Source organism: Musca vetustissima, unplaced genomic scaffold (genome assembly GCF_032173495.1).
Source record: "Musca vetustissima isolate MV318-11 ecotype Yass unplaced genomic scaffold, APGP_CSIRO_Mvet_v1 utg4602, whole genome shotgun sequence".
NCBI lineage: Eukaryota > Metazoa > Arthropoda > Insecta > Diptera > Muscidae > Musca > Musca vetustissima.
The window spans coordinates 385299-406421 of NW_026885412.1; the positions used below are offsets into that span (position 1 = coordinate 385299).

The following is a 21123-nucleotide window of genomic DNA, read 5'->3' on the forward strand; positions in this document are numbered from 1 at the left end:
GATAACTGCCACCTTTGAACAAATTGAGAAGGAGTCTGCCAAAGTGGGTCTGGCAGTAAACGGCGAGAAGACCAAGCTGATGGTATCAACACGCAAGACGTCCAGTAGACTCGGACCAACTGTGGAACTTGAGAACTACAGCTTCGAGGTGGTTAAAGATTTCATATACCTTGGTACCGCCATAAATAAAACGAATGACATCAGTTTTAAAATTCGGAGAAGGATTATGATGGCCAACATATGGTACTATGGTCTAAGTAAGCAGTTTAGAAGCAAGGCCACCTCCCGCTAGACCAAACTCACACTTTACAAGTCGCTGACACTACCCGTGCTTTTATATGGATCTGATGCATGGTTACACCCCAAGAGCAGATGAGGCAGCTCTTGGGGTGTTTGAAAGAAAAATTCTCCGAAAGATCTACGGGCCGATCTGCGTCGACGGTGAATATCGGCGTCGAATGAACTACGAGCTTTACAATTGATACGCGGATGTCGTCATAGTCAGACGTATTGAGCTGCAGCGACTACGGTGGCTAGGTCATGTTGTGCGAATGAATGAGAATACCCCAGCTCAAAAGGCATTTAAAAGCAAGCCAAAGAATTAGATGGGAAGACCAAGTAGAAAACAACATCTTGGAACGTGGTCTTTCAAATCGTAGGAGATGCGAACAAGACCGACGCGCTTGAAAATCGTTTTTATGCTCGGCTTATCCAACAAATGTACTGTAACAAGCCGGCTAATATTGGCGTGGATTTTTAAAAATATTTTTTAATGTCTCAACACAGGCGTGGATTTTTATACCCTACACTACTATATTGTCAGGGTATTATAGCTTTGTGCAGTCCCAAGAGTTTGTGACGCCGCGAAATATTGGTGCTAGACCCATCTTTAAGTATACCGATCGTCATATCTCGACTAGCTGAGACGATCTAGACATGTGTGTCCGTCCGTGTGTCCATTATAATTTGTAAACACGATACAGGCCACAGTTATGGACCAATCTTCACGAAATATTTTTTGTAAAAATCGATTAATATTTGGGGGATGAAATGGAACAATTACTTAATTTTTTTCGGGTTTTCTGGTCGCTCCAGAGGCCGCAGTTATGGTCCGAACATCGTGAAATTTTACATGGAGAAGGGAATCGGGCCAAAGAATAAGCATGCATGTTTTGATAAAGATCGGTCAATATTTAGCGGGTCAAATGGACCCTGACTTTTGTGTGAAAAATTACAATTTTTTTATTATGGGGCGTATATACTTGCTCCTGACGGACCTATACCCGAGAAGTTGATAGTATATCCAAGAGTAGTTGTTGACCTTCAAATTGATACCAATTATATGACTGTATTTACTCTGATGTGGGAGTTATACGTAATAAGATAACTATTACTCCATTAGAGGATGGAAATGTCGCGCTGATCGCTTTGAAATTGTACATGAAGTTCCGATTATGGTATAGGACGACGCCTATAGTTTTCGATGAAGTTGAGATTTCATTCAGGTGGTGCAATGAACCGAAAAGTTTAATTTTGTTAGATTTTCTAGAGGCAATTATTATATGCAGAACATTACCTATTTTACAATGTAAGCGGCTGGATGATGATCGTTTAATATTGACCAAAACCTTGACTATTTTTTTTAATGGCGTAAAAAAAAGAAAATAAAATTTCGGAAAATATGCCAGGGTTAGAAAGTGGAGTTGTTGATCTATAATCGGTAAAAAGGGTGCTAATATCACAAATATTGCCCAGGCTCAGAATATAGAATCGCAGAAAGTTTGCTTTTCGTGGTAGTTGTGTAGGATATCATATGGTCAGCCTCGTCCGACTATATTGCAGCGCTCACTGGTTTAAAAAATATATTTTCAACGTTTTTCAAAAGATAAAATATATGTAGGTTTTTGTATAAAAAATATATTTTATATATGTATATGTATTTTAATTTGACTCAATATTTTTCTGGAGCCTGTGTTACCGATTATTGTGAAATTTTTATTTTTTAGATTTGATTTACAGCTTATTTTTTGTTCTAAAACAAAAGACGACAACAACAAAGAACACGTTTCATATTTAGTATTATGTTAATTGTTGTTTGTTTTTGTTTGGCGTTCCAAACAAGTTTTGATTAATGAATGGAGGTAGGGTTTAGATCTATGGAAATTACACCAAAAAAAAAAACACATAGGGGATTTTTTTTTGAACGAACCCATTTAAATCATAACAGTTGAAATCTAGATTTTTTCACTACTATTTTTTTGTTTTTTTTTTTATTCCCCCCAAGAGTTTATTATGCACAGCTTTGAGTTCCATTGAATGGAATTAGGGGTTTTAGTTTGAATTGAAAATCTATAGCGGTAAAAAACCGAAACGGATTTGAATATGTAAATCAGGTATTTTTCTGTTCGGATTAATGATATTCATATAAAGTTCAACATTAATGATATTATCGGTTAATGCTGGCGCAACGGAACTAATCAAGTTTTTTTTTGTGGTTTACACTTTCTCACCCTTAATAAAAAAACTGATAATTTTTTTATATTTTAATTAAACATTTGAATGCTCAGTTTAAAGTTTACAATAATTCTCAAACCAGGATAATCTATATTACATAATCCTCTTACACGAAAATCAAATAATTTAAACCTGCTGTCCAAATCATTTCCTCCTTTGCAAAATCACCTTTAGTTGTATGTCACCGTTTGTCATATCAAAGCAGGAATATAATTTCCTGTCAAAGTTGTTTGTTTTTTCTAAACATTTTTTCCACCAAATGACCAGCCGACAACTTAGTCCACAATACACCCATTATGCTAAGCTAAACCACGAAGTAGTAGTCTAACTTGGCCAGTAACAGGAAGTTAATCTTCGGTTTTTTTATTTTGCAAAATAACAAACCCATTGCACACACACATTTGGCTCTATCTCTCTCTCTGCTACAATTTCTCTTAAATGTCTAAAATCATGAGAAAAGTATCTCAAAGATACAAAGAGCAATGAAAATTTCAAAAAAAAAAATATTTTATCTCTTCTCTTAGTATTAATCTCAAAGATCGAAATATTTGTTTATAAATGAGCAGTTGTGAATGAATTACTTGCTCTCTCTCCCCCTATCTCTCTCACTCTAAGTACTCGTGAGAGCAACTACATAATTTACCTGTTTAGATAAACACAGTTAAGGTTTTTGTTCGTTTTATTGTTTTCCTCCGTTTGTTTTTGGGAAATTGCCGATTCGTTTGTTGTTGTGTTGTTGTTATTATTATTATTACTGCAGTGTTGATAAACACAGGTGAGAAAGAGAACACTATAAACTAGGCACTTGGCAAAGAGTTGCCATCTTACATTGATTTGTTGTGGGGATGATTTGTTATGAATGGAATTGATTGGAAATTATTTGTTTAATCCACACTTAACTACACCTCAAGTGGTCTTTAGCGAAAATATTATAAAAAATTTTAAAATACCCTTTAAAAAACTATTTGACCCTATACAACTACCACGGAACTCTAACCTTCTGCGGATGTCTGGGCAATATTTTGTGATATTTATTCAATCTAGCCCGATTATACTTCCTTACACTGACATATTTTCCGAATACTACTATTCAGATCCAGATTCCCTTCGCCATGGGTTGTGTTGTGATGTTCGGCCTATTTTTTGGCATCGACTCGAAAAAACAGAAAAAAAATAGTTTTCGGTCTAATTCATCCCATTATAATCTAGTGTGGTATGGTTAGTAACCCATATACATATCTGAATACGTAAGCACCTGCAGAAGTCAGGGTCTATTTGACTCGCTAAATATTGACCGATCTTTATCAAAACAAGCTTATTCCTTGGCCCGGCCCCCTTTGCGATGTTTTGGGCCATAATCGCTGCCTTGTTCCATTTCATCCCCTTAAATATTAACCGATATTTACCAAAAACAATAGGAGTCTTCATTGGCCAGAACTCATCCTACATGCAAAATTTTGTAAAGATTGGTCTATAACTGTGGCCCGTATCGTGTTTACAAATTATAATGGAGAGACGGACGGTCGGACACAAATATCTAGATCGACTCAGCTAGCTAGGATTGGGCTAAATAATAAGCACGCCTGCTTTGATAAAGATCGGTCATTATTTAGCGGTTCAAATAGACCCTGACTTTTGTGTGAAAAATGACAAAATTTGTATACTATGGCGTATATATTTACTCCTCAAGGACATAGACCCGAGAAGTTGAGGAGTGATTGACCTATAAATTGATACCAATTACATTGTCGTATGTATTCAGACGTGGGAGTTACACTTCGATATTTACAGGTTCTTACGTATTACCACACTAGAGAACGAAAATATAGCCTTGATCGCTTTAAAATTTTCCATGAGGATCCAGGTATGGTCAAAGACAACTCCTTTAATTTTCTGTAATGATCAGATAATAATATTGGGATGAAGTGGACCGAAATCTTAATTTGTTGTGTTTTTTTCGAGTCGATCTATAGGCCACAATTGAAAGACGAACATAACAACACAACCAAGGGTGAAGGGAATCTGTATTGGTAATTAGAAGGGCTGTACGGAATATTAGTAATATTTGTTGACCTCTAGTCGGTTAAGAGGAATAAGTCTCCTTCCCATCGCATATAAAGTGCTATCCAGTGTGCTGTGTGAACGATTGAAGCCAATGGTGAATGACATCATCGGACCATACCAATGCGGCCTCAGACCTGGCAAATCCACCATTGACCAGATTTTCATTCTCGCCAAATACTGGAAAAGCCCCTCGGAAAACACATCGACACATACCACCTATTTATCGACTATAAAGTCGCATTCGACAGTCCTATCCGTTCTGAGGTGTTTAAAGCCATGTCTGAGTTCGGCATTCCTGCAAAATTAATACGGCTATGCAGGATAACTTTAAGTGGCACAAGGTCAGCAGTTAAAGTAGGATAGAACCTATCGGAGCCCTTCAATACCGAACGACGATTCAGACAAGGTGACAGATTGTCGTGTGATCTTTTTAACATCCTGCTGGAAAAGGTCATACGAGACGCAAAGGAGAACAAAAATGACACTCTGTACACCAAACAACACATGTTACTCGCCTACTCCGATGACATCTATATAATGGGTCGAACATTGCGAGCGGTAACAGCCATCTTTGAACAAATTGAAAAGGAGTCTGCCAAAGTGGGTCTGGCAGTAAACGGCGAGAAGACCAAGCTGATGGTATCAACACGCAAGACGTCCAGTAGACTCGGACCAACTGTGGAACTTGAGAACTACAGCTTCGAGGTAGTTAAATACTTTATATACCTTGGTACCGCCACACAGTGTCACGACCGCGGCCAAAAATGGTCAAAACCAAGTACCACGGAGGACAAATTTTTTGATGAGGATTGATAGAAAACACTCCAATTAGAATAAATATGAAATTTTATATCGATATGTTAAGTAGTTTTGTCTCTACAAAGGTTCAAATCTGATAATTATTTATAAACTGATTTTTTACCATATTTTCGAAAAATGGGTGTGTTTTTCTGCTGCTCAAATATTTGAATATTCAAATTAACGGTTATTATAAAAGTGTTTATTTTGGTTGCTCTGGATGTAAAAACTAGGATTCGCTTTAGTTTGTATGTATATAAATATCATATGGTGTATACAGTCGTCCGCACTTGTAGTACTTAGTTCATCAAATTTGTAAAACAAATTTTGAAATTAGTGGAGCAGCAAAAAAAAGTTTAAAAAAGGTTAGCTCTAATTTTTTTTTATTTGAGTGGTGAAAAGTATGTTATTTAAGGAATAAAAAAAATTAGCTGCGGAGTCCTGCGGTCCTAAGAGTTATTTAACTTTTTTGGTGACAACCTTATTAAATAATATGGCATATTCATGAAATGGTTAGAAGCGAATTGTCAAATATGTTATGTATACAATTAAATAAGTTATTGAGGGTCAAATAGACAGAAGAATATGTATTCAGAACATAGAAATAGTACAATATTTTACATAAAATTTGCAATTAAGTGGTAAAAACGTTATTCGAAGCGAAGATATGGGAGAATTGGTTTTAAAATATAGCTTTTAAATAAATTTTCAGTCAGTTTGAAGATTATACTTATTTATCAGATCATTTGAGACATAATCTTATAATCTAAATTTAGATGTCGCACATGAATTACATTTGTGGAAAGTTCATACAGAAAAATATTAGTTCATGGCATGGGATATGCAAAGTGCAGTACAATACCTTTTGAGCGACTTTCACAAGATGCTAACAAGTCATGCCAACAAATAATTAGTAGCAGCCCGAACTTTTGTTAAAGCCGAGTTAAATAAGGACATTTAGAATTTTATATTACAATCCGACCTTGTAATATCCTTAAACACCAATAAAGTAAAGGCCCGAGATTATAACGTGGGTAATACTAAATCGTACATTTGGGAAGACAATATTTTATATATATCTCTGATGTGTGTTTTGAAAATTTTGTGAATGATCAAAAAGTAATTTATTAGTAACTAAAGTATATCAAATATTTTATTATATTAAAAATAACAAAAATATAACTACTATACTTAATTTAGCTGCATATAACGATTTTATAGTACAGAAAGTTACATTTTTAGGGACTTTTGGTATGGTAGGTACCTGAAATATGGGCCAACAACTAAATTACAGCACCTATTACTTTCTTCGCCCAAATTTGATGTAATTTGGAAGAAGACATGACAATTTTCCTGCAATTTGGATGAATATAAAAAATTTATAGATCCAAAAAGCGGATTTTTCAAGACCCTTCGTATGGGAGGTATATCAAATCTTGGCCCAATCTACCCAGTTTTTAGTCCGTAGCTTTATAGGCATAAGTAAATGTAAATTGCCAATTTTCATTGAATTTGGTTGAATATTAAAGATTATATAGCCCAAAATAGTAAAATTTTCAAGACCCTTTGTATGGGAGGTATATCAAATCTTGGTCCGATCTACCCAGTTTTTGGTCAGTTGCTTTAGAGGCCTAATTAAATGTAAATTGCCAATTTTCATTGAATTTGTTTGAATATTAAAGATTTTATAGGCCAAAAAGGGTGACATTCTCAAGACCCATTGTATTGGAGGTATACGAAATCTTGGTCCGATCTATCAAATTTTTTGTCAGTTGCTCTTTAGGCCAATAATAAGCACATGTACCAAATTTCATTAACTTACGATAACTCCTTCTATTTTTGGCCGCTGTTTATATGAACTCGCGACATAGTGCGCCATAAATAAAACGAATAACATCAGTTTTGAAATTCCGAGAAGAATTGTGATGGCCAACAGATGCTACTATGGTCTAAGTAAGCAGTTTAGAAACAAGGCCACCTCCCGCCAGACCAAACTCACATTTTACAAGACGCTGATACTACCCGTGCTGTTATATGGATCTGAAGCATGGGTACTTGCGCAAGCAGATGAGTCAGCTCTTGGGGTGTTTGAAAGAAAAATTCTCCCAAAGATCTACGGGCCGATGTGCGTCGACGGTGAATATCGGCGTCGAATGAACCACGAGCTTTACAATTTATACGCGGACATCGACATAGTCAGTCGTATTGAGCTGCAGCGACTACGGTGGATAGGCCATGTTGTGCGGATGAATATGAATGCCCCAGCTCAAAAGACATATAAAAACGAGCCTACTTCCTGTAAAAGGGGAAGGCCACGAATTAGATGGAAAGACCAAGTAGAAAACAACATCTTGGAACGTGGTCTTCCCAATTGGTGGATTTGCGTTTGGAAATCTTTCTTAAGCTCGGCTTATGGAACAACCGTTCTGTAACAAGCCAGCTAAGTAAGTAAGTACTAGTCGGTTAAGAGGGTGCAAATATTGCGAAATACTGCCCAAGCTCAGAATATAGAACTACAGAAAGTTATATTTTCGTGGAAGTTGTGTAGGGTATCATATGTTCGGCCCCGTCCGACTATACTGCTCTGCTCACTGGTTTTAGAGGACACCGAATATTTTTTTCATGATCCAGACATGGGTTTTGGTATGGAATTTTCATTTTATTTTTTTAATCCATGTTTGCAAAAAAAAAAACAAAAAAACGAATGCAACCCAAAATATGTTTCCCCATAAAATATTCTTGAATCTTGACAAATAAAAAAATCATGTGGCAACACTTGCAATCTTGCCAAACCACATTGCACCGGGTTAGAGTGTCAGAGAGAGTATTGCACTCATAAATAGTCCTAACACTTCATTAAAAAAATATCGAATTAAAACAAAAAAAAAAAATGTATATTTTTTAGACCAACATCGAAACAACAAGAAAAAATAAATCAACTCCCTTTTTAACCTGTGAGAGATCGTTTGAGGTAAATTGGAAATGTGCATCGGGGGCGGCTAACAACACAAAAAAATATTGGTTGGTTGTTTGATCGTTTGTTTGTTTCCAAACACACACCGAGAATGCATTTCCGAGAAATGAGGACAACAAAAGAGGGGTAAACAGACAGAGAGTGAGGACAACGACTGTGTGACTGACGGCATTGCATTATGATGGCCAGCCGAGAAGTGCTGAGATGATGATGGTGACCGGTCGTGGCGATCACGTTTAAATGAAGTGAAAATTACAAAAGGGGGAAGAAGAAGAAGCAGCCGAAGCATGCATCATGCATGCATCCAACTACCGTTAGATTCCGGGTATTCACTTACCATTTTTGTAATGTTTCGGACCGTTTGTTGTTGTTGTTGCTGTTTGTTTGCTTGTTTCACTTGATTTCTGTTAGCAGCAGCAGCAGTAGTGGTGGTTGGTTGTTGTTGTAGTTGTTGGCAAACATGTTTCCTCTTCTAACTGGTTTCCACACTCGTCATGGCAACAACGACGACGACGACGATGATGATCGACATCAAACCTTACCAGACAGCCAGACGGACGGACAGACGAAGATGTTACCAGAAGAAGACCCCAGGTATTTTATGACGATGATGATGAAGGCAATGTATTTTTTTTGTTGGCTCTCTCTCTCTTTTCCTTGGTGTTGGTGTTGTTGTTGTGGTTGTTATTGTTGTTGTTGGTTTGTATGATTTGCTTGGTTGGGATTTTAGTTGCCTCAGCCACAAAATACGATGAACAACAAAAAAAAGAGTTGAAGTAATAAAAAACGCTTGTCTAAGGTAAACCACGAGGCCCGATTTCTGACTGACTGACGGGCGAACTGGCTCTATGACTCGCTCAGTTCAGCTCAGCTTTGTAGTGGGGATCTAAACTCCACTTCTTGATTTTTTTTTCAAACGGAAGATGAAATCGGAGGGGAGTTGCTACGCCCCTCTCTCTCTCTCTTCCTCTCTTTCTCAATAAAACTTGTTTATGCTATGATTCTGAAACTGGTTAAGCAGATCTGCTTCTTTTGATTGTAAAAATTTAAAAAAAATAAATAAAAAATATTTGCGACATAAAGGTGGGGTTTTTATTATTATTTTTTTAAAGTTGTTGTTGTTATTGGTGTCTGGCACAAATATTGTGTTCTTGTTGTTGTTGTTGCTTTAAAGAAAACTCTAGTACAATGACGTTATGGCCTATTGTTATTAACTCTTTTTTTCGAATATGTTTTGCTGATTTTTTGCAATTTGTTGCTGAAAGAGAGTAAAACACACACGCTCACACATACACGGTCTCAAAGATTTATTGGCCACAAAAAAAAACCATAAAATAATATTATTTTGGTTGTTGTTGTTGTTTTTTATTTTGACAACTCAACGTCTACGAATTTTGATTTTAGGTTTGTTTTTTTTTTTTTTTTTGGCTGATTCTCGTTGACGTTGCGAATTTTGTTGGACGCAAACGATGTTGGCTGGATGTGGAAGGAACCAAAACTGAATGGATCGAGACGTTGTTGAGTTTCTGTTCTGTGGTGGTTCTGGAACAAGTTGAGCGGGTTTTGATTTATTTTAGATATTTCAAGTCATGTTTTTGTCACATAATCGAAATTTTAAATATTTATTTTTCTTTTTTTTAAAGTATTTAAACAAGATTTTATTTGCCGCACTATTTTTTTGGGATTTAAAAAATGCATTTTTTAAACAAAAATTCAAAAATATAAGTAGTTTATTTTTTATGTTAAAAAATTATTCGTCACACTATTTTTTGAGATTTAAAAAATGTGAATTAGAAAAAATTATTATTTTTTTAAACAAGATTTTTTCGTCGCACTATTTTTTGGTATTTTAAAAATAAAAAAATATATATATTTTGTTTTTAATTTGTAAACAAGATTTTATTCGACACACAATTTTTTGGGATTTATAAAACACAACGGACCCAAACTTGTTAAAATGTCCTACCTACCTACCCTAAATTTGGACCAATATTGATATTTTTTGGTACGCTAATTTGATACCCCATGATAATCCAAAATATCAAATTGGAGCCAAGTCACATGAAAAACGGGTCCAAACTTTCCAACATATCGAAATTTTGATGGTTCCGTCATTTAGGACCCATCCTAAAATGTAGACCAATATTGTTACTTTTTGGTAGGATGAATTGACACCCCATGAGAACCCAAATGTATAAAATTATGTAAATCCAAACTTCACAAAATATCGAATAATGGTGTCTAGAGTTATATGGGGGCTATCCCGAACCATGGGCCAATATTTATATTTTTTCCTAAAGAATGCTAACAAAACTTCCCAAATACCGAAATTTGGGAGGGAGCTTTCAATATTGATAATTATACCCTTCACCACACTGTGGTACAGGGTATTATGTCTTTGTGCATATGTTTGTAACAGGCAAAATGAATCGAGATAGACCCATGGTTCCTTTTGAGGATATGCATAAAATCACTTTCTGAGTCGATTTACGCATATCCGTCTGTCCGTCCGTCCGTCTGTCCATGTATTTTTGTGAACAAAGTACAGGTCGCATTTATGATCCGATTTAGATGAAATTTGGTACATGTCACTTATTTAGCTCAAGAACGAACCCCTCCCAATATTTGTCCTATTGAGACTAAATTTTCCACAAAGTACTGAATTAGGTCTAGATTGATCCATGCCAAGTTTTGCAGAAATAGGTTTAGATTTAGATATAGCTCCCATATATGGTTTCGTCCGATTTTAGGTAAATGGTGCTCCAAACTCCCAATATTTTTCCGATTGAGACAAAATTTTGCACAGAGTACAGAATTAAGCCAAGATTGATGTCAAGTTTTGTTGGAATCGATTCAGATTTATATATTGCTTCCATATACAGTTTCGTCCGATTTTATATAAATGGAGCACAAAAGAATCAAAAATAATTCATAAATTTCAGATTGGTACCCAAAGTGGTGAAGGTTATATAACTGGTACCACTTTTGAACTTTCCTTATGTTTTATTTACGTAAAAAGATTTTAGCAACCCACGGAAAAAATATCAAATTACAACCAATTTGATTGACAAACGTACCAAAAGTTCTCCAAAATACTGAAAAATCTGAGGTAACAGTTAAAAATCAACGTTTATTTTTTCCGTTAAAAAATAATTAATTAAAGTATTTTTTTAATTATCACATAATAACAGTTATTTTTTACCTGATTTGATATAAGTTATAACCGTTACGGTCCCTGCCCAAAATACGAAATTTTAACCAATTCGGGTGGAAACCGTATCCACGCTATCCAAAGTACCGAATATTAGGATGTTCGGCTAATTAGTGGCTACCCTAAAAAGTTTATCAACATTCATAATTTTTGGTTTGAAGAAAGATGGGCTATCCAATAAGAATCCAAATTATAGCCAATTCGATTAAAAAACGTGTTTAAACAGAACAAAATTAGAAATTTTATACTGTGTGAGACCCGTCTGTCCATTATAATTTTTTTATAAAGACAATAAAAGGCCACAGTTATGAAACCGAACTATAAAATTACAGCATCTTTGGCTAAAATTTGCAAAAATAAGGCGGGTCCTTGTAAAGGAGCTATACCATGCTATTTCGGAATTTTGGTTTAATTTGTTCATATTGTTGTCAGGGTATTATAGCGTTGTGCAGCTCCAATATATTGGTACACATTAAGTACACCGATCGTCATATACGGCCAATGAAGACCCCTATTGTTTTTGGTGAAGATCGGGTCGCTCCAGAGGCCGCAATTATGGCCCGAACATCGCGATACTTCACATGGAGAAGGAGATCTGTCCAAAGAATAAGCATTCCTATTTTGATAAAGATCGGTCATTATTTAGCGGGTCAAATGGACCCTGTCTTTTGTGTGAAAATGACCAGATTTTTATTCTATGGCATATATATTTACTCGTGAATTACATAGACCTGAGAAGTTGAGAGTATAACCAATAGGAGTGGTTGGCCTTTAAATTGATACCAATTATATTGTCGTATGTACTCGTGGGATGTGGGAGTTACACGTAAATATTTAAAGGTGTTTACGTATTCAAATATTATTTAGTAACCTATTAACACACTAGAGGGCGTAAATATATCACTGATCGCTTTGAAATTTTCCATGAGGTTCCAGTAGTGGTCAAGGACAACGCCTATAATTTACGGTGATGATCAGATAATAATTTTGGGATGAAGTGGACCGAAAAATGAATTTTTTGTATTTTTTTCGAGTCGATCTATAGGTCACAATCCAAAGCTTAACATCACAACACAACCCACGGTGAAGGGAATCTGGACTAGTTAGAAGGGCTGAATGTACTGAATCACTGGTTTTAAATTACTGAAGTTTTTATTTTGTATTCCAAATTTAAGCCTTGAATAAGTTTCGAGCGCTTGTATTGACATTCAATATTATTTCCAGATTTTTATACCCTTCACAACACTGTGGTACAGGGTATTATGCCTTTGTGCATATGTTTGTAACAGGCAAATAAACATCCGCAGAAATGTGTCTGGTTTCACCGTGGTAAAATCACTTTCTAGGGTATCAGCATGGCCGTCCGTCCTTCCGCCTGTCTGTCCATGTTGAATTGTAAACAAAGTACTGGTCGCATTTATGATTCGAATTGGATGAAATTTGGCAAATCTCATTTATTTGACCCAAGGACAAACCATATTGAAATTACGAAAAATCGGTTAAGATGTAGTCTGTTAGTTAGCATCAGTTAAATATACCCAAAGTGGTTAAGGGAATCATATAGTCGGCCCCGTTCGACATTACTAATTTCCTTACTGGTTTAAAATATTTTTTCTTTTACTTTTTTTCTCAGAATATTTTTTTCTCGTTTTTTTTATTTTTTTAACCACAGAATTTTCTGGTATTTTTTGTATTTTCTTTTATTTTACGATTGATCTTTTATATTGCCATATTTTATTTTATTGGTTAAAATAACATTTGTTTCATTTTATTTTAATTTTAAATATTTTTGAAATTTTTATTAATTTGTTTTATTTTTTAAATTTTATGTTAGTTAAAATTTGTATGTTTTACTTCACTTTTGTCTTCCATTAATTTATTATTTTTTTCTCGGCCTTTTTTCTTCAAAACTTTAAAGTTAACTTTTTTCCAAACTTGAATTCATTCTTGTTTTGTTTAATATTTTGTTTTTGTTTTAAAACTTTATTTTTATTTTCATTTCATATTAGCCATAACCAAAAAAAAAAAAAAAACTCACAAAATAACAACAACAAACAATAATTTTTGGTATAGGTATTCCGATTTTTTTTTGTTTTCTACTTCTCGTGAGTTACTCACTTATCTTGTTTCACTTAACACTCTACACGGCAATTCACACACAATCTCAAATTCACGATCACCCAAAACGTCAAACAATAACAAAAACACAAGCGATGGCAGTGGTAACGCCGTTCGAACCACCGATCAAAATTTTTTCTTTTCAATTTTTTCGTTTTGGGTTTATTTGCTCAAAAAGCGACCGAACAAACGACTGACGGACTGATCGGAGACAACGACCACCATTCACTATTAAACCAAACTGACAGATTTTTGCCAAGACTCTTAAAAACTCAAAAACACACACAACAACCGCATTAAAAACTACCGACCCGACCGATCGACCGTGCATCCGACATATAGACACAACGTTTTGTTGTTTAGCAGCTAAAACTAATAAAAAAAATTAACCGTCCGTTAGCCAACTAGCCAAACCATCTCCAGAGCAAGCCAATCGCATTAAAGCCAAATTAAAGACTAAACAAAATCTTTGAGTACGAATGGGAAAAAGTGGTTGTAGCTCTGCTGTTCGGCGGCCGAAACAAAAACCAGTCAACAGAAAAATACATCTTTCAGATACTTTTTCTCTCTCTTTTTTGTGATGGCTCTCTTTGTATGAGAATTAATTCTCTTAGCACACCTGTTGCTTTACAACGGAGAGTATCAGGGATGGCACAGTCACAACAGTGAGGTACTTATTTTGGTACTTTATTCAAATTTGTATACCCTTCACCATACTTTGTGCCTATGTTTTTAACAGGAAAGAGGAAACGATATAGACACATGGTTCCTTTTGAGAATATGCATAGAATCAATTTCTGAGTTGATTTACGCATGTCCGTCCGTCTGCCCATCCATGTATTTTTGTGAACAAAGTACAGGTCGCATTTATGATCCGATTTGGATGAAATTTGACATAGGCCACTTATTTGGCCCAAGGACGCACCCCATTGAAATTTGGAAAAATCGGTTCAGATTTAGATATAGCTACATTTTCGTTCGATTTAATGTAAATGGTGCACCAAAGTCCCTATATATCTTTCGATTTGTACAAAATTTGGCACAGCGTAATGAATTAGGTCTGGAATAATGTGTGTTAAGTTTCGTGAAAATCGGTTCAGATTTAGATATAGCTCCTATATATATTTTCGTCCGATTTAATGTAAATGGTGCACCAAAGTCCCTATATATCCTTCGATTTGCACGAAATTTGGTGTATTGAGTAATGAATTGTGTGTGTGTATAAAACTTCTTGAAAATCGCTTCAGTTTAGATATAGCTCCCTTATATATGTTCGACCGATTTAATGTAAATGTGGTACCAAAGTCCCTATATATCTTCCGATTTAAACGAAATTGGGCACAGCGTAATGAATCAGGTCTAGAATTATGTGTGTTAAGTTTCGTGAAAATCGGTTGAGATTTAGATATAGCTCCCATATATATGTTCGACCGATTTAATGTGAATGGGGTACCAAAGTCCCTATATATCTTCCGATTTGCACGAAATTGGGCACAACGTAATGAGTTAGGATGATGTGTGTTAAGTTTCGTGAAAATCGGTTCAGATTTAGATATAGCTTCCATATATAGTTTCGTCCGATTTTAGGTAAATAGTGCACCAAAGTCCCTATATATCCTTCGATTTGCACGAAATTTGGTGTAGAGTAATGAATTGAGTCTAGAATGGTGTGTGTAAAACTTCTTGAAAATCGCTTCAGATTTAGATATAGCTCCCTTATATATGTTCGACCGATTTAATGTAAATGGGGTACCAAAGTCTCTATATATCTTCCGATTTACACGAAATTGGGCACAGCGTAATGAATCAGGTCTAGAATTATGTGTGTTAAGTTTCGTGAAAATCGGTTCAGATTTAGATATAGATCCCATATATATTTTCGTCCGATTTAATGTAAATGGGGTACCAAAGTCCCTATATATCTTCCGATTTGCTCGAAATTGGGCACAGCGTAATGAATTAGGTCTAGAATGACGTGTGTTAAGTTTCGTGAAAATCGGTTCAGATTTAGATATAGCTTCTATATCTGACCAAAGTAAAAATTTAGTATCGGTTGCAGAACGAAATGTTTTTGGATCCAATTTCATTTTACTGGTTCTTTAAAAATGCGATGTCTGTTAGGTTATCCTCATTATTCGGTATTTTGGGACCATTGGACATGAACACAAGTTCTTTTTGGGTGTCAAATCTTCCTATCAAAAAAGTTTAATTTCGATCGACGGTATTTCGATTTGATTTTTTGCAAAAGAACCGCTTCATTTTCAGCATTTTGAAGGTTTAAGCCGAATTCCTTCACCGAAGTGGTTATAATTCTCATAGATTGAAACGCATTTGGGCAGAATAGTTTCTATATAAGTTCAAGTTTTAATATGCCTGACATAATATGGCATTCCGCGTTCTCATAGAGTGCAAAAATCTTTCCATAATAACTTCGATGTGAACCAATATTGTAATTTTCTGTGTTTTCCATGTTTTAGCAGTAATTTGACATTCCGTTTTTATGGTGAATAACAAATTTGGTTCCTAATTGTTTTCAAAGCAGGTCCTTGCTTTCACATAACTCCTGTGCAAAAGGTCCCGCTTAATTTTCGGTACGTTAAAGTTCCTATGTCAGTTTTCCAACCTTTTGGTAGTTCTTTTTCCCAAGGTAATAATTTATTCTCAATTTTCTTGTTTTAAATTTCGTATTCACCAAAATTTGTTATTAATTCCCCCATTATTTCTTTTAAATCAATTTCTATAATAATAATTACTATAAAAATATTCCTGACTTTTAAATCACCTCTAAAAATATAAAAAAGTAATTTTCTTTGGGGAAAATTTTTTTTAAAAAAATCTTCGCATTTAATTTTACTCTCCATAATATTGACACTTTAAATATTTGTTTGTGAAAAAATATTTTTAAAATATCCCTCGCTCTCCCAAATATATATCTTTTTTGATATATATTCACAATATCATTGTGAACAAGTTTATAAGAAATCGGACAGTTTTTCGTACCATTTCAACATTCAGGTTTCCATCACTGTTTTGTGAGTCGCACCCCATTAAGAAAACATTTCGAGAGAGAACATTTCATTCATAAATTTGTTGACCATAATCAGTAGAAATGCCGGCAATGTTAGTTCGGATTTATCTGGTAAAAAAGTTATTAAATATTTTTTATCTTTATGTTTATTGCTAAATTCATTTCTTCATTAATAAAAATTATGAAAATATTCAAGAAAATACTCACAAAACTATTTTATTCTTAATTTTCCAAAATGTTAGACCACCTGTTGTTTTGAATGTTTTTGGGTTTCGTAAACAATGTTGCCATACATTTGAGGATATTGCCAACCATATTATATTATTTCAACAGCATTGCCAACTATGCAATGATTTTTCACAATATTGCCAGCATTGATAAATCAAGTGCAATTTTAAATTGTAAAAGAAGCAGCATTGCCCCCATGGAGAATTTAGATTTTGAATTATTTTTTGGGTAGAAATTTAAATAGGAACGATTGACGTGGTCTTTTTTTTAATAATGTTTGAGGTCAAAAGATAGTCGTTGATTTATTTAGAATTATTGAGGACAAAAAATAGACGTGGCTTTTTAAAATATATTTATGGGGTCTATAAATTGGCGTGGATTTTTTAAAATATATTTATGAGGTCTAATAATAGCCGTGGTTTTTTTATACCCTTCACCACACTGTGGTACAGGGTATTATGTCTTTGTGCATATGTTTGTAACAGGCAAAAGGAAACGAGATAGGCCCATGGTTCCGTTTGAGAATATGCATAAAATCACTTTCTGAGTCGATTTATGCATGTCCGTCCGTCCGTCTGTTGATGATAAATTGTAAACAAAGTACAGGTCGCATTTATCATCCAATTTGAATGAAATTTGGCACAGCTCATTTATTTGGCCCAGCGACGAACCCTATTGAAATTGGAAAAAATCGGTTCATAATTAGATATAGCTCCCATATATATTTTCGTCCGATTTAGGGTAAATGGTACACCAAAGTCCCTAAATATTTTTCGATTTGCACGAAATTTGGCATAGCGTACTAAATTGAGTCTATAATAAAGTGTGCTAAGTTTCGTGAAAATCGGTTCAGATTTAGATATAGCTCCCATATATATTTTCGTCCGATTTTATGTAAATGGAGCACCAAAGTCCCTATATATCTTTCGATATGCACGAAATTTGGCATAGCGTATTCAAGTAGGCCTAAAATGACGTACGTGAAGTTTCGCGAAAATCGCTTCAGATTTAGATATAGCTCCCATATATATTTTCGTCCGATTTAAGGTATATGGTGCGCCAAAGTCCCTAAATATTTTTCAATATGCACGAAATTTGGCACAGCGTAATGAATTAGGTCTAAAATGATGTGTGTTAAGTTTCGTGGAAATCGGTTCAGATTTAGATATAGCTCCCATATATATTTTCGTCCGATGTTATGTAAATGGTGCAACAAAGTCCCTATATATTTTTCGATATGCACGAAATTTAGAATAGCGTTCTAAATTATGTTTAGAATGATGTGTGCTAAGTTTCGTGATAATCGGTTCAGATTTAGATATAGCTTATTTTATATTTTCGTCCGATTTAATGTAAATGGTGATCGAACGATATATAGGGACGAAAGATATATAGGGACTATATATCATTCGTTCCATTTCATGTCAATATTGGTCCTAGACCCACCTTTAAGTATACCGATCGTCATATCTCGACTAGCTGAGTCGATCTAGACATGTGTGTCCGTCCGTCTGTCCATTATAATTTCTAAACACGATACAGGCCACAGTTATGGACCACTCTTCACGAAATTTTGCATGTAGAATGGGTTCTGGCCAATGAAGACCCCTAATGTTTTTCGTAAAGATCGGTTAATATTTTGGGGATGAAATGGACCAACAACTTTATTTTGGTCTGAATTTCTGGTCGCTCCAGACGCCGCAATTATGGTCCAAACATCGAGAAAATTTACATGGAGAAGGCTATCGAGCCAAAGAATAAGCATGCCTGTTTTGATGAAGATCGGTCAATATTTAGCGGGACAAATGGACCCTGAGTTTTGTGTGACAAATTACAAAAATTGTATTCTATAGCGTATTAATTTACTCCTGAAGGACATAGACTCGAAAAGTTGATAGTATATCTAAGAGGAGTGATTGGCATTTAAATTGGATTAAATTAAATTGATTGATTGTCGTATGTACTCGGATGTGGGAGTTACACTTAAATATTTACAGGTGCTTCCGTACTGAGATATTATTTAATAACCAATTTCCACACTGGAAGGCGGAAATATAGCTCTGATCGGTTTGAAATTTTCCACGAGGGTCCAGGTATGGTTAAAGACAACGCCTATAATTTTCCGTGATGATTAGATAATAATTTTGGGATGAAGTGGACCGAAAAGTTATTTTTTGTGTGTTTTTCGAGTCGACAATTATAAGCCGAACATCACAACACAGCCCACGGTGAAGGGAATCTGGACAAGTAATTAGAGGGGATGTACTAAATATTAGTAATATTCGGAATATATGTCTGTGTAGGAAGAGGTGCTGTTGACCTCTAATCGGGCAATAGGGTGCAAATATCGCGAACTGTTGCCCAGGCTCAGAATAAACATCCGCAGAAAGTTAGTGTTTCGTGCAAGTTGTGTAGGGTATCGTATGGTCGGCCCCGTCCGACTATACTGCTCCGCTCATTGGTTTAAAAATAATTTTGTGGTCTATGATTAAATGGATTTTATTTAAATATTTTTAAGTTCTAAATTTAGAAATGGATTTATTTAAAAAAATTTTTTTTCTCAAAATGGATTTTTATTAAAATGTTTACACAAACTACCATTAAACGAACGCCGCTCATACTCCTGAATTTTATCCACAATACAATCGTTGATAACTTCTTTGACATTTGTTGCCAATACCAAATCAAAATGATTATATTTTGGATATTGGATTCGATACAATTTCGTGCGATTCCCCAGAATCTGGAACATATGCTGGACATCTTTCAGGGACACAAAGTAATCATTGTCGGCATAGAATATATTGATGGGTGTCTCAAGATGAATCTTCTCCAATTTATAGCTGGGTGGTTGGGGTTGTCCATACCGCTTCATATTTCCTCTACGGCCAAAATCAAATTTTCGAAATTCACAATAGATTATGGATTGAAAGAAATGCATTGTCTGAAGGTTGCCGGCAACGGACGGGGTTGCTCTCAAAAAGTCACCTAAGAGGGTCTGAGGGGGAAATTATTAAGTGGGCTAATTTTGTAGTAGAATGCTATAAGACTCACCCTATTAAAGTACGGAGAATCCCAGCCGGCAACAAAATTCAAGATCATAATGCAGGGTGTTTCAAACAATTTGCATATGGGCGGGGCTATGGTATTTAAAAATCGATCCACCAAGTGGCTGGAGAATATACCCATCCACGACATTGCTGGCCTGGCCAAAACCACGGCACGACTTAAAATCGGCAACGATTTGAGATGACATAAAAATGCACCTTGGCTCAGGAAGTGAGTGGTTTTGATTTTCTCGCCATACTCAGGCATTTCGGAAAGTAAAATAGCAAACAAGGCAGTACCCTGAGAGTAGCCGACATAATGTAAATTCGGTTGTCCCGTCAGGGTTGTAATATAATCGATTTTGGCAGCCAAATCATAACGACCCAATTCATCCAATGTAAAATTCCAAAATGATAGAGACCATGGAGATCGTTCGACATGGCGTTGCGAATAAATATTCCCACGTACATTACCCAACCAAACATCATAACCATAATCCGCCAACATAAAGGGTAGACCATTATCGGGTCCATTTAAGAGAAAAATATCCGAGGAACAGAATAGACAATGCATGAGCAGGACAGGTGGTTTATTTGGGATATTTTTATTCTGCGCCACCGGGGAATAAGGGATGCGGAACATTGTCAGCAAATAACCGTCTGCGGTTAGAACGGTGTGTTCTTCACAGGGGTAGCCGTGGTCAGTAATCAGGTCACACTGTGCGGGAGTAAATTAAATTAAATGCTTATATTTGTATTTAAAATTAAATAGAGACACTTACTTTGGTTTTACGCTTTTGTCGATCATTTAATATTAATATGATTAACAAAAATATACTGAGCGTCCAGTAGAATTTCATACTTCGACGAATCGTTTGCTGTGAGATACATTAAATAATTTTGCAATTGTTTTCAATAAGCATTCATATTTTGTCTGGTAGAACCTGTTTCCTGTAGATGTTTCTTTCAAGCTGTGATTTAAAATTAACCCATTAAGTTCACACAGCTATGAAAAGAAACCCACGAATTGTATTACTTACTTAGCTGGCTTGTGACAGAACTTTCGTTCCGTAAGCCGAGCTTAAAAAAGATTTCCAGGCGGGTCGGTCTTTTGCGCAGTTTTTCCAATTTGAAAGTCCAT

At 35.3% G+C, this 21123-nt stretch overlaps 1 protein-coding gene across 1 annotated transcript; it reads right to left on the reverse strand.

The window, feature by feature from the left end:
• Nucleotides 1-19438: 19438 nt before the first annotated feature.
• Nucleotides 19439-20842, reverse strand: LOC133332688 (lipase 3-like). The gene is made up of 4 exons (XM_061541067.1): nucleotides 20765-20842; nucleotides 19990-20700; nucleotides 19534-19933; nucleotides 19439-19455 (listed from the first exon to the last, which is right to left on the reverse strand). The coding sequence occupies exons 1-4, from the start codon at nucleotides 20840-20842 to the stop codon at nucleotides 19439-19441; spliced, it is 1206 nt and encodes a 401-aa protein (XP_061397051.1).
• Between the last annotated feature and the right edge of the window lie 281 nt (nucleotides 20843-21123).

Excerpts from the sequence above, each read along its gene's own strand:
- LOC133332688 (XM_061541067.1), bottom strand. The coding sequence starts at position 20,842 with ATGAAATTCTACTGGACGCTCAGTATATTTTTGTTAATCATATTAATA. Across the intron at positions 20,701-20,764 it reads GACAAAAGCGTAAAACCAAA|TGTGACCTGATTACTGACCA; the intron begins GTAAGTGTCTCT and ends ACTCCCGCACAG. Across the intron at positions 19,934-19,989 it reads ATTCTCCGTACTTTAATAGG|ACCCTCTTAGGTGACTTTTT; the intron begins GTGAGTCTTATA and ends TTTCCCCCTCAG.